Source organism: Triturus cristatus, chromosome 4_1, assembly GCF_964204655.1.
Source record: "Triturus cristatus chromosome 4_1, aTriCri1.1, whole genome shotgun sequence".
In the NCBI taxonomy this organism is placed as follows: Eukaryota; Metazoa; Chordata; class Amphibia; order Caudata; family Salamandridae; genus Triturus; species Triturus cristatus.
Window position 1 is genome coordinate 195,598,838 of NC_140585.1, and position 12,782 is coordinate 195,611,619.

Here is a 12,782-nt window from a genome sequence, read left to right on the forward strand (position 1 = left end):
CTTTGCAAGTGTTATTTCATCCACAAATGTTCCATATCCGTGAGTTAATGTGAACTGAACAAGACTGCTTATTCCATGGCACAGTTGGTGGACTGCTCAACCAGCAGCCTTGTGCATTCATGAGGGATTGCTGTCTGGGACAACAACTGGTCTTACTGGTGTGGTGTATCTAGTAATATGTCAGTCCCTTTTCTCACTGGGCAGGCACTGTTCAAGTTCTCTACTATGGATACATCTGTAAAAGGGCACCAGCCACATAATTCCTTTAAGAGAGTTTCCACATGTGATTCGATTGTTTTTTTTTCCTGCCACTGTCAATATGTGAAAAATGTGTCTCCAGATATTCATCTTGGCTTTACCTCAGACAGTTCTCTAATCAACTTGGTCAGCAGTGAGTCATGTGATGTTACTAAGTACTCCATCTCAGAGATCGTGTGTTAAGCCATATCAATTGTTTTAGCCTGCCTGTCCATTCTTCCACTTGGTCGACGCACATTATAAGGAAGTCTATTTTCCCATCAATCATAGAGAGGCTTTATTTTCATCTCAAGGAGTAGGACCTTGATATTCTGTCTAGCGGTGTCACCAGTGGATTCATTTGTTTTGTTGTGGATCTTGGGTTGTTGATCTGGAAGGTTCTATATTTTCTTAAACTGAATGCAATGTAGACTGCCTTTGGCCTCCGTTTTCCATAGCTGCATGTGTTTCTTTGTTTCTCTTTTGCAGTTCAGTCTTCAGCCACCTGATCCTGGTTGCGGGGTAGAGTTATCTCATCCAGGGGTACATGCAATATCCACCCCTGCTGCTGTAGATCCCAGGAAGGTCCAGTAATGCCACTGCAGCTTTGTATGAACAATTGACACACTCGTAGGAGTAGAACTGTTCACTCAGCAGATGGCTGTGACAGCAATCTTCGTCACGCATTAGCAATCAGGAACTGGTATGTGTGTCCAATGCTGCGTCTAATTTATGTGAAGTGCGGTGAGGTGGAAAAGCCTGCTGGACTAGCATGCAATCTACCCAGCCAAGTGTGCAGCATCCTGCCAGGGCAGCCACCACCTGGGCTGCCGACCAAGGATCAGCTGTTGAGTATAGTATCTCCCCTCCCTAGTCTGCACTGGTCTTTCTTTGGTCCAAGCATTACCATGCCTTTGCTCTACCATTTATAAGGGCCCAGCACTCACTAGCCACTTACAGAGTGCAATGCTTCTCCAGGCCCGGGCAGATGCAAAGCCACCTCTGGAGTGACCTCTCCTTCGCCAGCACCTCCTAGGCCAGCCGTAAGTCATCTGCATGGAAATTGCCCTGGAGCCAGCTTTCTCAATCCCCTCCACATGTGCAGTGCAGTGTAAGGTCCTCTCTATTCCCCAGAAGAATGTCCTCCAGTCTGTGTAGTGCAGTTCAGCTCAGCATAAGCCTGCCGATCCACTCCTGCCACGAGTATACCTCTCCACCAGCAGCAGGTCTATTGCTTAATGTAGCAGAGTTGGCAACCCCCTTGTGGCATTTTTATGTCCATAGCTGTTGTGCTGGCCAGACATTATCACTGAAGATCATTTTCAGTGTGCCATCCTGATGATTTGAATGGATTTTCAGCTAAATCAGGGAGCTTGAATCTATGCAGCCATCTTGGGCTGCATTCCTCAAGCAGCTCTTCACTACCCACTCTTTAATGCCCCTAGATTTTAACATGCTTGTTACAATAAATATGACAAGCCTATTGCCTTTATTGTAATTTGCCAAAATAACAAGATCAGGCTTATAGCATTCATCATTGGCAGTGCACCACACTCAACACAGTTCTCTTATATTGAACACAAGCTTTTCCACAAGGCAAAAAGTGCCAGTGAAAGGACACAAGTTCTGCTCAGTCAAATGTTGTAATCATGAAAAGCAACATGTGTCATTTACAAAATGGCCTATTTGTAACCATCCCATCTAACTGCCACAAGTGCAAGAAAGGAACATGTATCCACATATCTGTTCGATGCAGTGCAGAAATGCAGTGCATCATAATTCACAATTGTCAGCTGCCAAGAAAACATTTATGGTCCTCTATCTTTGCTGCTATGTCATAATCATTTCAGAATTTCTGCACCAAAGGGTCAGCTTCTAGCATATCTTTCTTCCACTTTTCCAGTTCTCTAGTTTTTTGTTGTTGTAATTTTAACTAGAAAATGGCAAACTTACTGAACACCCTTTCTTGGAAGGCAACTGCTTATTGGTTGATGCACAAAGTGTCGGTAGCTCCATCGCCGTTGGGGTTGGAGACTCAAAACTTGAAAGTTGATGTTCTCAGGCGCACAGCAGGTGTCAATCACTAAATGCCATTTGTGGTTTTCCAATGTTTGTTTAGGAAATGATGTATGATACTAACATCTACATAAACACCTACAATGTCTTCACCAAAGATCCAGAGAACTTTAGGGCAATGCTATGGACCACTGATGTCATCAACTGGAATCAATGCCTGCTGATACAAGGTAAGTGGAGCTGAACTTGTTAAACTGGATATTATGGACTGCAACGACTATATTGGACATAAATATGTTTTAAGTAACGACCTTAAAAACTGATGTACGTACAATGGATAAATATAAATAGAAATATTAGAAAATGAAAAGAAACAATTTTCACAAACTGTGTCCTGTGCACCACATTCTATTTCCTGTGCTTCCAATATGTATGGATTTTGAAATACCCATCCTGAAGCTCCAAGATCATTAGGTAATTCTGGAGAATTATAAAGGCGTAATGCAGTGTTAACATATGAAAAGTTTTTTTTAAATAACTTCTTTAGGTCAGTAAAGAATGAGGAATAATGATTTCTCCTGGATTTTGGGACCATATTTACCACTCCTTTGAGAAGAAGGAGGAGAATGTCCCATTGACGTTCGCTCAAGTGAAGATGACATTCCTTTTGGGTGGACAGACAGTGGTTTTCTGTAGAAACTCCAGTGTAGGACCTGAATGTACAATATGCCTCAACCGATTTAGGGATTAAAAAGGGAAATTCTGCCCCTTATCCTTTGAGATGAGTTTGCTGGATGGGGTTAGCTGTGAGGAGTTAAGCTTGTTTTGGTTTCCCTCAAGGGATGCATGTGAGGTGCTCCTTTTTCATGCAGAAGATCTACCATATTCTTGTTGTTGGTTCCCATTGAGTGCATAGACCTGGGCTAACCTGAGTTGCTTAGGGGAAAATATGGCCTGCCTGGACCTCATACGGATTGAAGCTTCTCCAGTAAGTCTGGAATCTTCGTGAGACACAAAACATTGTTAAGCCAGGACAACAATACTGCAAGACACCCAGTGATTTTGTCATATCTGAATAGGTTTTAATATTCTACAAGCCATTATTGTGTAAATGAGCCTTTTTAGGGGCCCACCGGTGCAGGGTTCACCCTATCTGTCCACGAGTCCTTAAACCACCAAAGAAGTTGGCACTGAAGCTGAAATATTAAATAACAAGTTTAATAATCTCAAATGAGTGGGACTACGTCAATACGGTACCCTCAGGCCACTGTAGAAGGTAGTCCAAGGAGTACAGAAACCAGGGGTCTTCTATATGCATTAGTTGCATTGTCAGCATGAGACCAAGGGGAGGTACTGGCACATACAAGAATAGTTATTGACTAACATGGGCACACAAATATGTCTTGGTCAGCAAAGTGGGAGGTGAGACATTTCTGTTTGCATCAGTTAAATCAGCCTGACATTTACAAACTAAGACAGGTGCATTCTGGCAGCTACAGGCCTTTCTGAGCATGCGCAAGACTCTGACTCAGTACTGAAGGAGTTAACTATAGTTGATGACTCAAGCAAAATACAAGGGCAGGCAACAGTGAAGACGGAAGAAGCACGTGGGTAGCACATGGCTAACTAAAATGGCTAGCCCATAGCCCATATGATGAAGTATGACACCTAGCTTGCTGGGTGTGTGAGGGCTCTAGTCTCGAAGAGGGGTCTCTCCCTCTCTACCTCTCACCTTGAATCACAGGACTCACACTGTGATTCTGCATATAGAACCTAGTTCACTTTTGACCTTTTGTGTCTTGTTCACCCTTAGGAACTGCATACCCTTCTTTAATACATAACTAAAATGGCTGCCACAACCAAAATGTCTTCAGCTCATGCTAACGGTTATTTCTGTTAGTTTCCACATTATCAGCAAGCATTCCAAGCAGTGCATCTATTATTTTGTTTGGACTTCTGAACAGAAATCTTTAACCCTTAATCACCAGTCACTTAAAATGGCTGCTCTAGCCAAAAAACTGTGATTTAAACATCCATTGCAATGCCAACTATTGTGTCTGTTCATTTTGCACTCTCTTTGATGACGGCTTTATCAGTCTTACTCTTTTCCCTTTGGAATTAGCTTCATTAGTGGAGAGGTGTCACTCCTTCGACCCGACCAAGACCAGCGCCAGGGACCCTGGATTTCCGACCATCCATCGCTACGACCCAGCTGCTTTCCATGCACTCAACCCCGGAAGGAACAACAACTGCCAGCTGTCTCTGCCGAGCACCACCCATGACCAGTTCTCCTGCTCAACCTGCCAACATTCCTTTACCATCCACAGCACCCCCACAACCTCTGCACCCATGCCAGATGTCCACATCAAAGAAGCACTGAAATGCATCCTCCGCAATGTACGCTCCCTGCACAGACACGCCATGGAGATATGAGACCTCCTCAACACCATCTCGCCAGACGTCGCCTTCTTCACGGACACCTAGACAAACGCTGCCTCCTCCTGACATCACCACTGCCACCGCCTTTCCCAACAGCTACAAGATCCAGAGGAAGGACCACCCCGACCGCCTAGGAGGAAGACTAGCCATCACACACAAGAGTGCCCTCCAACTCTCCACCTCCAGCACGAGTGGCTCCCTTTCCAACACCGAACACCTCCACTTCCAGATCCATACCGGCCCCAGAACCACGCTATGGGTCAACCTCGCTTACAGACCCCCTGGGCCCTGCGCCCCTTTCACCACCACCATTGCCGCCCTCACCGCACCCCACGCCATCACCTCCATGGACTGCGCACTCATCAGAGACCTGGACTTCCACCTCAACAACAGCAGTGACCCTGGCTCCACTGCCCTCCTGGACAACCTTGCCAACCTCGGTCTGAAGCAGCTCGTCACCACCTCCACCCACAAAGCCGGACATATCCCAGACCCCATCTTCGTAGGAGGGTCAAACATCCTCTTCAGCCACACCTTGCTGCCACTCTAGACAGACCACCACTGTGTACACACCTCCTTCAGCACCACCACCGCACACAAGCCCACCCCACATCTGCCATGAAGGAACTGAAGCAAGGTCACAGGGGAGCACTGTCTCCCACCGCACTCTTGCCAGATTCCACGACACCGACAAACAGCGAACCGTCCTCGACTGCATGCGCTCCTTTCTTGCTGGCAGAATCCAAAGGATTCCTCTCCCTACCCACAGAGATCAACTGCGGAGTACCCCAAGGATCATCTCTCAGCCCCACACTCTTTAATATCTACATGCCCCCCTCGCCACCATAATCAGACAGCATGGGCTCAGTAGAGTATCCTATGCTGATGACAACCAGCTCCTCCTCTCCCTCACAAAGAACCCCGAAGACACCAGACTCAGCTTCCAGGAAGGTATGAAAGACGCAGTAGCCTGGATGTGCAACAGCTGCCTTAAGCTGAATTTGGAGAAGACAGAGGTCCTCATCCTTGGACCCTCCCCCACCACTTGGAACAACTCCTGGAGGTCCCCAACCTTCGGAATCCAACCCACCCCGACGGACCATGACCGAAACCTCGGTATAATACTGGATTCCTCCCTCAGCATGACTCACCGGATCAACCCAATCGCCTCCACCTGTTACAACTCCCTCCACATCCTCCGCAAGACTTTCAAGTGGATCTCCCTGAAGCCAGAAAGACCGTCACTCACGCACTCATCACTAGCAGACTGGACTATGGAAATGCCCTCAATGCGGTAAGCAACAAATCTCTGCTTCACAAGCTCTAGACCATCCAGAACACCGCAGCCAGACTCGCTGTCGGCACCCCACGACATGAGCACATGACCTGCAAGACCTCCACTGGCTCCCCGTCGAGAAGAGAGTAACTCAAGCTACTCACCCACACCTACAGATCTCTACACAACATCAGACCCCAATACCTCAACAAAAGAATCTCTTTCCATGGACCCAAAAGAAGCCTCTGCTCCGCCGACCTCACCCTAGCCGAAACCCCGCCCATCCGCAGAACCAGACCAGGTAGAAGAGCCTTCTCCGACGTCACAGCCAAGGCCTGGAATGAGCTCCCAGTCAACGTCCACGCTCCCCTACCCTGCACACCTTCAAGAAGAGCCTCAAGGGCTGGATTATCAGCTGACCCAGAACTGCACCCTCCCCCCCAGTGCCTTGAGACCCTCACGGGTTAGTAGAGCACTTTGATAGCCCCCTGATTGATTGATTGATGTCATGACACATCTTGAGATCTTAATGGCCCAAAATTGCCATGGTATGTGCAACTTTGCTTGATGTTGTCACCATGTAACCCACTTTACAGTCAAAATTATCCAAGCACATGCCATCCCTATCTTGAGTGCAGATGATGGTATGATTGGGTTCTTTGATCTGCAATGGTCCACAAACATGATAACAGAATCTCATTTGGAATGGCACGTGAGGCAGGCAGGGGCAGAGTTTGAGGTCCTGTACTTCTTTTCTAAATGGGTCACCACCAATGAAATCGTGGCTAGCATTTCATCAGTTTTACACCTTCTGACCAAACAAAGTACAGTATAGGTATGGACCTAATAGCTTTACTCAGCTACTCATTCAAGTCCCACATGAAGCATTACTGCTCCAGTGAGAGGCTTTTGGAGATTGACTTTTTTTAGCCTGTATTTCCTTCAGTGCATGGAAATGGGGTATGTTGTCCAGATGCGAGTCTGAGTGAACGTGCGATTTTGTCACCTTCCTATGGTATGATATATACATTCAGATCCTCATTACCTCCATCATCTGGTAGTTCACCTTCTTCTTCCAAATCAGAAAACACTGAATCCAATTAATCCTCATTTCCCATCTCCTTGGCAGTTGGTGACACCAGTGGTGGAGTGGAGGTGAAGGGGTGGAGGTGGCAGAGAAGGCATTGAAAGCAGCGGTTGTAGAGGAGGTGAGGCATACAGGTTGGCCGTTGGGCTGCTACTGAGGGAGCAGTCTTTGAAAGGTGTCCATCATCTGTTGTAAGGTTGGCAGAAATGCAACAGAAATCTGCATTTATGAAAGTCTGTGACTGACAGCCATACTCCCTGTAAGGATCCTCTTCATATAATAATACTCCATAAAACTCTAGGACATAACGCACAACCAACTGCATAAGGTCATAGGGAGTCTCAGAGGAGTCCTGGGTGCTGAAATGCCTTTTTAATTCAGAATCCAGAATTTGGGTGGCAAGGCTTGCAGTCGCCTTTATAGATGAAAAAGTGAATGGTATAGAAAAGACCACCTGATGGTGATGTTGCAGACAGGGACGATGGTGGAGGGGTAAGTGTATACGGGGTTGAAGTTGATTACAGGAGTAGACATATCCTTGGTGTTGTTGTTGATGGCGGTCTTGTCAACAAAGGTGCTGTTGCCGTCGACAAAGTCCTGGTTGTTGACATCGACAATGATCTCTTCATAGACATCAATGATACCTGTCTCATAGATTTAAATGGGTGTGCCGACGATGACTGCATTTTTTCTAGGTCATGGGAGATGACAGGGAAGCCACCGTGGGTCTTGAATTAAGTCAGGACATCAAGAGAGCTGGATTTTCATGCAGCGTTTTGTGTAGGCTTGTGTTCCTCCTTTCTAGATCATTTCTCTGAACAAACTCCAATCTTTTTGTGAGGGGTCTGCATGTACCACAGGTTTCTGCTTTAGTGCCGTCTTATTCAAAGTGCTTGGAGGAGCACATTGTACACAATATTCTTCAGATGAGGGGTAAAACTTTGCCGCATGAAGCCTTGTGCGTTGGATATAGGAAATGTATGCATTGCTCATGTAGGTCATCTGTGTAGATCTTTCTCAGGCCATAGGTAGAGCAGAATTTGAAGAGGTTTTTTTTCTCTCCGACAGTCATGATGACAGTTTATGAAAGAGAAGAGCTGACCCTGGTCCCAAAAGCCACAAAATTAGATTTCTGGAAAAGTCACCCCAAAAACTGAAAGCTGAAGGGGCTGGTTAAGTTCCTGGGCAGACCATACAAATATTAGGACAAGGTCAGTGAAAGGTTAGAGAATTGTTACAATTCGCTCCCTGCCCTCTTGTACCAACCACTAGGCGGCCTACTTGTGAGACTTTCCAGTGCTCAAATAAGCTTCCAGACCTCTGAAATTCTCATTCATTCCAGATCCATTCTGACTTTTGTGGAAGTCAGTTTGCTCTTGCTAAAAACTCCAATACCTATTATTCCCTACTCATTGCTTCACCTCCACCCATGCCAAGCATGGGAGGAGGAATTTGGCAAACCTGTGGCTGGCAGGTGTTAACCTGCTCACACCTAAGGCAAATGATCATAGTGACCTCTTTTAAACCCCAGTTTCCTTCAGTCCAGTGCTGATCATTGTGACAGTGCTCCTGTTTCCCGAGCTTTTGATTTGCTTGTTTCTATAGTTCCTAAGCAATAGCTCATCCTTATTTCATGATTCCTGAGTTTTCGCTGATTCCTAGTTCCTTGAAGTAGCACTGTCTGCAGTGCTACCTTGATTCCTGATTTATGAGCCAGCAATATTTTAGTATATCCTTGACTTTTGAACATACTCTCATTTTGTGGTTACCTTTTCCCCAGTCCCTTCTTTTCTTTCCCTTTACCTTAGTTCCAGTTTCCTTTTTGCTACCTTGCTGTTTCTCCTGTCTAATCATCCAGTTCCCTTATATGGTTTGTGGCTGTGTATTTTGTTCTACACCCTTGCTGTTTCTGCCTTACATGTTCCTGTCTGATCACCATGATGCTTTGGCACAAATGACAACCTAATTAGTGTTTATTTTCCACATTTAGTATTGTATTTGAGTTACTTTTACAACATCTCTATAGGTATCAGCTCCACATACCCTTCCTTTGCATGCACATCCTATATGTCCGTATATGCACCAGTATCTGTAACAGCATTGTTGGTGAGGAGCGTTCTGAGCTTCAGTCTTATCATGTGTTGTTCCCAAGAGCTTTACCCACATTCCGATTATTGTTAATGTTGTTATATGTATATTTATATATATGTGTTGCAAGTCTGGCCTGGGTGTTAGTAAGTCTGAATTACCACTTGACTGCCTGTTCTATCTGAGCTTTGACTTTCTTGTTTCCTTGTGCCAGGATCCCCCTTTCTCTCTGACTTCCTGTGTGATGTTGGGCGGCACTGTATCGAAGATTCTGTTTACTTTTTCTCCTCTTCCACCAGTCCTTGTCAGATTTCTTGACAATAAGACCCTTCTCAGGGACTCCCTTGCACATGATATGCAGAAGAATTCTAAGAATATAAGCTATGGTGGCCTCCAGCATGAGTAGGAAAGCTTAACTTTTCCACCTAATTGGTCAAAGATCGCAGTGTTTCAAATGAGGTGAGTGTGCTACTGAACAAATGCTGTTGCTAAGGCTTATAACCACTTTAACCCGTTGCATGCTTATGACGAGCTGAGCTCGTCATGAGTCACAGTGGATCTGTGCTCATGACGAGCTGAGCTCGTCCTAACGGCCGCGGCCCGCCCACGCGCGATTAATTCCCCGCCTGCGCGGGAGAATTAATCAGTGGGCGGGGTCAAGACAAGCTCGGCTCGTCATGAGCACAGCTCCACTGTGAGCCATGACGAGCTGAGCTCGTCACGAGCATAGCGCTGCCGCGGCACCCCCCCTGCACCGCAGGGGAATTACCCCCGCAGGGAAGGGGTTAACATTACTTACTACTATTTATAATTACCAGGGATTTCCAGCACAATGATGGGGAACGAGGTTTGCAAATATTTGAAAGATTCAATGATGAGAACCAGCCTGTTATATAGCAGAATGCACTGCTAACATTTTCACACCTCCATATTGCTTACATGACATTAACTCAAACACATTTACGTTTCCATGTATTCATATTTACATACCACAAACTTAAGCTGTTATGCAACAGAGAGCTGTACATTAAATTAAATTTTGGGGGACGATTGTAGATCGTGTAAATTAGGCGGGGATTATACAAAGTTTTACAAACACATTTTACCCACATGTAGGCATAGGGAGATTAGGTGATTTGCCCTGTATCACATGATGTTGTGCCTAGCATCAAGGCTTGCATTCAAACCTGGCCCCCGGTTCCAGAGGCAGCATCTGGAATTAGAAATCCTGGTAGGATAATGCACGTCTAATGCCCAGTAAAAAAATAGGAACATTTACTGGAAAAGGCAAATAATATTCTGCTGTCCTAGATCCAAGCCAGCATAAAAATGTAAAAATCACGCGAGCTACTGAGCATCAGAAAAATAATAGCGAAGATGGGAATGCAATTATTAGTTGGACAAACTGTACAGTTGAGGTCTATACTATAGTGAAAAACATACATGTCCAAGCCCAAGTGGAAGAAATACATTTTATAAAGTGTCACACAGGTTTATCTTGAGAACTTAAACATGTCCCAGAGAATTCTGAAGACCTAAATGTTGTAAATCAAGGCCCACATTTACTAAAGTTTGTGTGATTGCAGTACAAAGGTTAGTCTCTATCTACTTTCCATTGTAAAGCCTGTGTTGTGCCTTACAAGCGACTGCACAAACTTCTGTAAAGTTGAGGATGAGACTCTGTTACTTATTATGTAGGAAATTAATGCTGTAGCCTTGTTTTACAGGAGTCAACTCCAGAGTGTTGGGATTGGGGTTAATATCCAAGTTTTACTTTTCTTTAGGGATTAGCACTAGTTACAATTTGCTCATGTCCAGATAGTAAACAGGCACCCACTCACATATTGCCAATGAGTATTGACCTTGAGTAAAGCATTCCTTTATGATGTCTACAGAAACAGGAGGCAGCTATTTTCTTGCACATTGTTTGTCAGAATGGTGTGCTCATGTACTGACTCTTCATTGTGGATGATAAGCTAGTCCCACAAACACGAGGTAGCATCTTGAAAATACAATAACAGAGTTACAACGCAAGTATGATCTGTACATGAACCTGCAGCATGAAACAACTATCTGAGAGCTGAGCAAATAAAAGGAGAAAATCAATGACGAAACATCGTGCCAACAAAAGATCACGAATGGAAAGGTGAAAGGACCCATATGAAAGGCAATTTAATTGGCTACAGTATTGGTTTCTGGAGTATGAGTTGTGTCTGTGCTATGAGAGGACAGCCATGCAAGAAACTGACTCAAAATATCTTTGGGTCGGGAGGTCAGAGGCAGGAGCTCCCAATAGCTATTGAAATGTTCTTGGCAAAATGTAACATCTAATATCCAAGAAGTGGTGGTGGTGTTTGCCCCAGTGCATCGCCACGCGCCGCTTGGCCAGGAGTAGTAGCAAAGCCAGCAACTTATGCTGCCCGGGTGTGACAGCTTTAACATAGCCCAAGAGACACAATTGTGGGGTTGGAGAAAGTTGAATGGCAAGAATTTCGTTAATAAAACAAAATATGTCCGACCAATATTTCCCTATTCCCGGACAGCACCAAGCCATGTGCAAAAAGGAGGCATCTGGAGCTGCACATCTCCAACAGTTCACCTCGGGCCATAAACCCATCCGACAGAGCTGCAGTGGTGTCCTATATATACAATGTAATTATTTAAAGTGTATGAGGCAGAGTCTGTAGTTAGGGGAGAGCATTTCCAATTGCCCACAGCAGAACTGCCATTGTGTTTCTGTCAAGGGGTCTAGCAGCTCCTTGTTCCACCCAGCGAGGGCACAAGTGTTTATTGTCGAGGAGGAGCGTTGCATGCTGTTGTAAAGTTTAGTAACCAGTTTGTTTGGCAATCAACTCCAGGGTTGGGAGAGGAGGAGGGGGCGCCGGGAAAGTATCATGTAAGGTGCGACAGGCTCCTCTGATCGAATAAAACAGCAATAGATCAGAAAAGTTAGTGTGACCGCCTGGAGAGGACGCAGGAGGGGCAAGGAACGAGTCACCAGGATATAAATTGTTAAATGTCTCCCATCCAAGAGCATGAGCGCGTGAACTGCTACCCCTGTTGTCCATCACCAGGATTTGTGGGTGGTGTGCGAGTGGGATAGAAAGGGCGTAAAGAACTGAGAGGTGAGCACAATTACATAACTTGTCCCAAACCCATCTCAAGGTATAATAGTTTGATGACGCTTGAAGGGATGATATAGGGCCACCGTCAGTGGCAGCGGATCCACAATTTGGGCTTCCACCGCAACATGTGGCTGGAAGGGAGTTGGAAACAACCAGTGGTGGATGAATTGGACATGTGAGCAGAAGGTATAAATTTCCAAATCAGGAGCACCAAGGCCGCCTTGCGTTAGTGGCTGAGTGGGGACCTCCCAGGCGATGCGGGGTTGTTTTCCGTCCCAGACTAAGGAGATCATAGAGGATCTAAGAGATTTCAAGAACGATTGTGTAAGCTGCAGGGGGAGATTAATGAATAAATATAAAAATATGGGGAGTACAATCTGTTTTGCTATAGCAATACGGCCGGTCAGGGAAATGGGGAGCCTGGACCAGATCGTGATCCTCTCTTCCAGCCAGGACATCAGGTGACCAAAATTTTTCTCCCAAAGCACCTAGCTAGTTCCACATTTTCAGATAC

The 12,782-nt window shown here is 45.5% G+C and overlaps 1 protein-coding gene across 3 annotated transcripts in view; it reads left to right on the top strand.

Moving 5' to 3' along the window:
- The window catches only part of LOC146854004 (glycine N-acyltransferase-like), a 208,007-nt gene that overhangs the window by 50,666 nt on the left and 144,559 nt on the right, over nucleotides 1-12,782 (top strand). For 2 of the 3 annotated variants that reach the window (XM_085651869.1, XM_085651870.1), the window contains one exon: nucleotides 2,357-2,483. In XM_085651869.1, the coding sequence (XP_085507995.1) occupies nucleotides 2,357-2,483 (127 nt within the window). Of the gene's footprint in view, nucleotides 1-726; nucleotides 941-2,356; nucleotides 2,484-12,782 lie in introns of those variants that run through there. The other variant, XM_085651871.1, reaches the window with a different exon arrangement.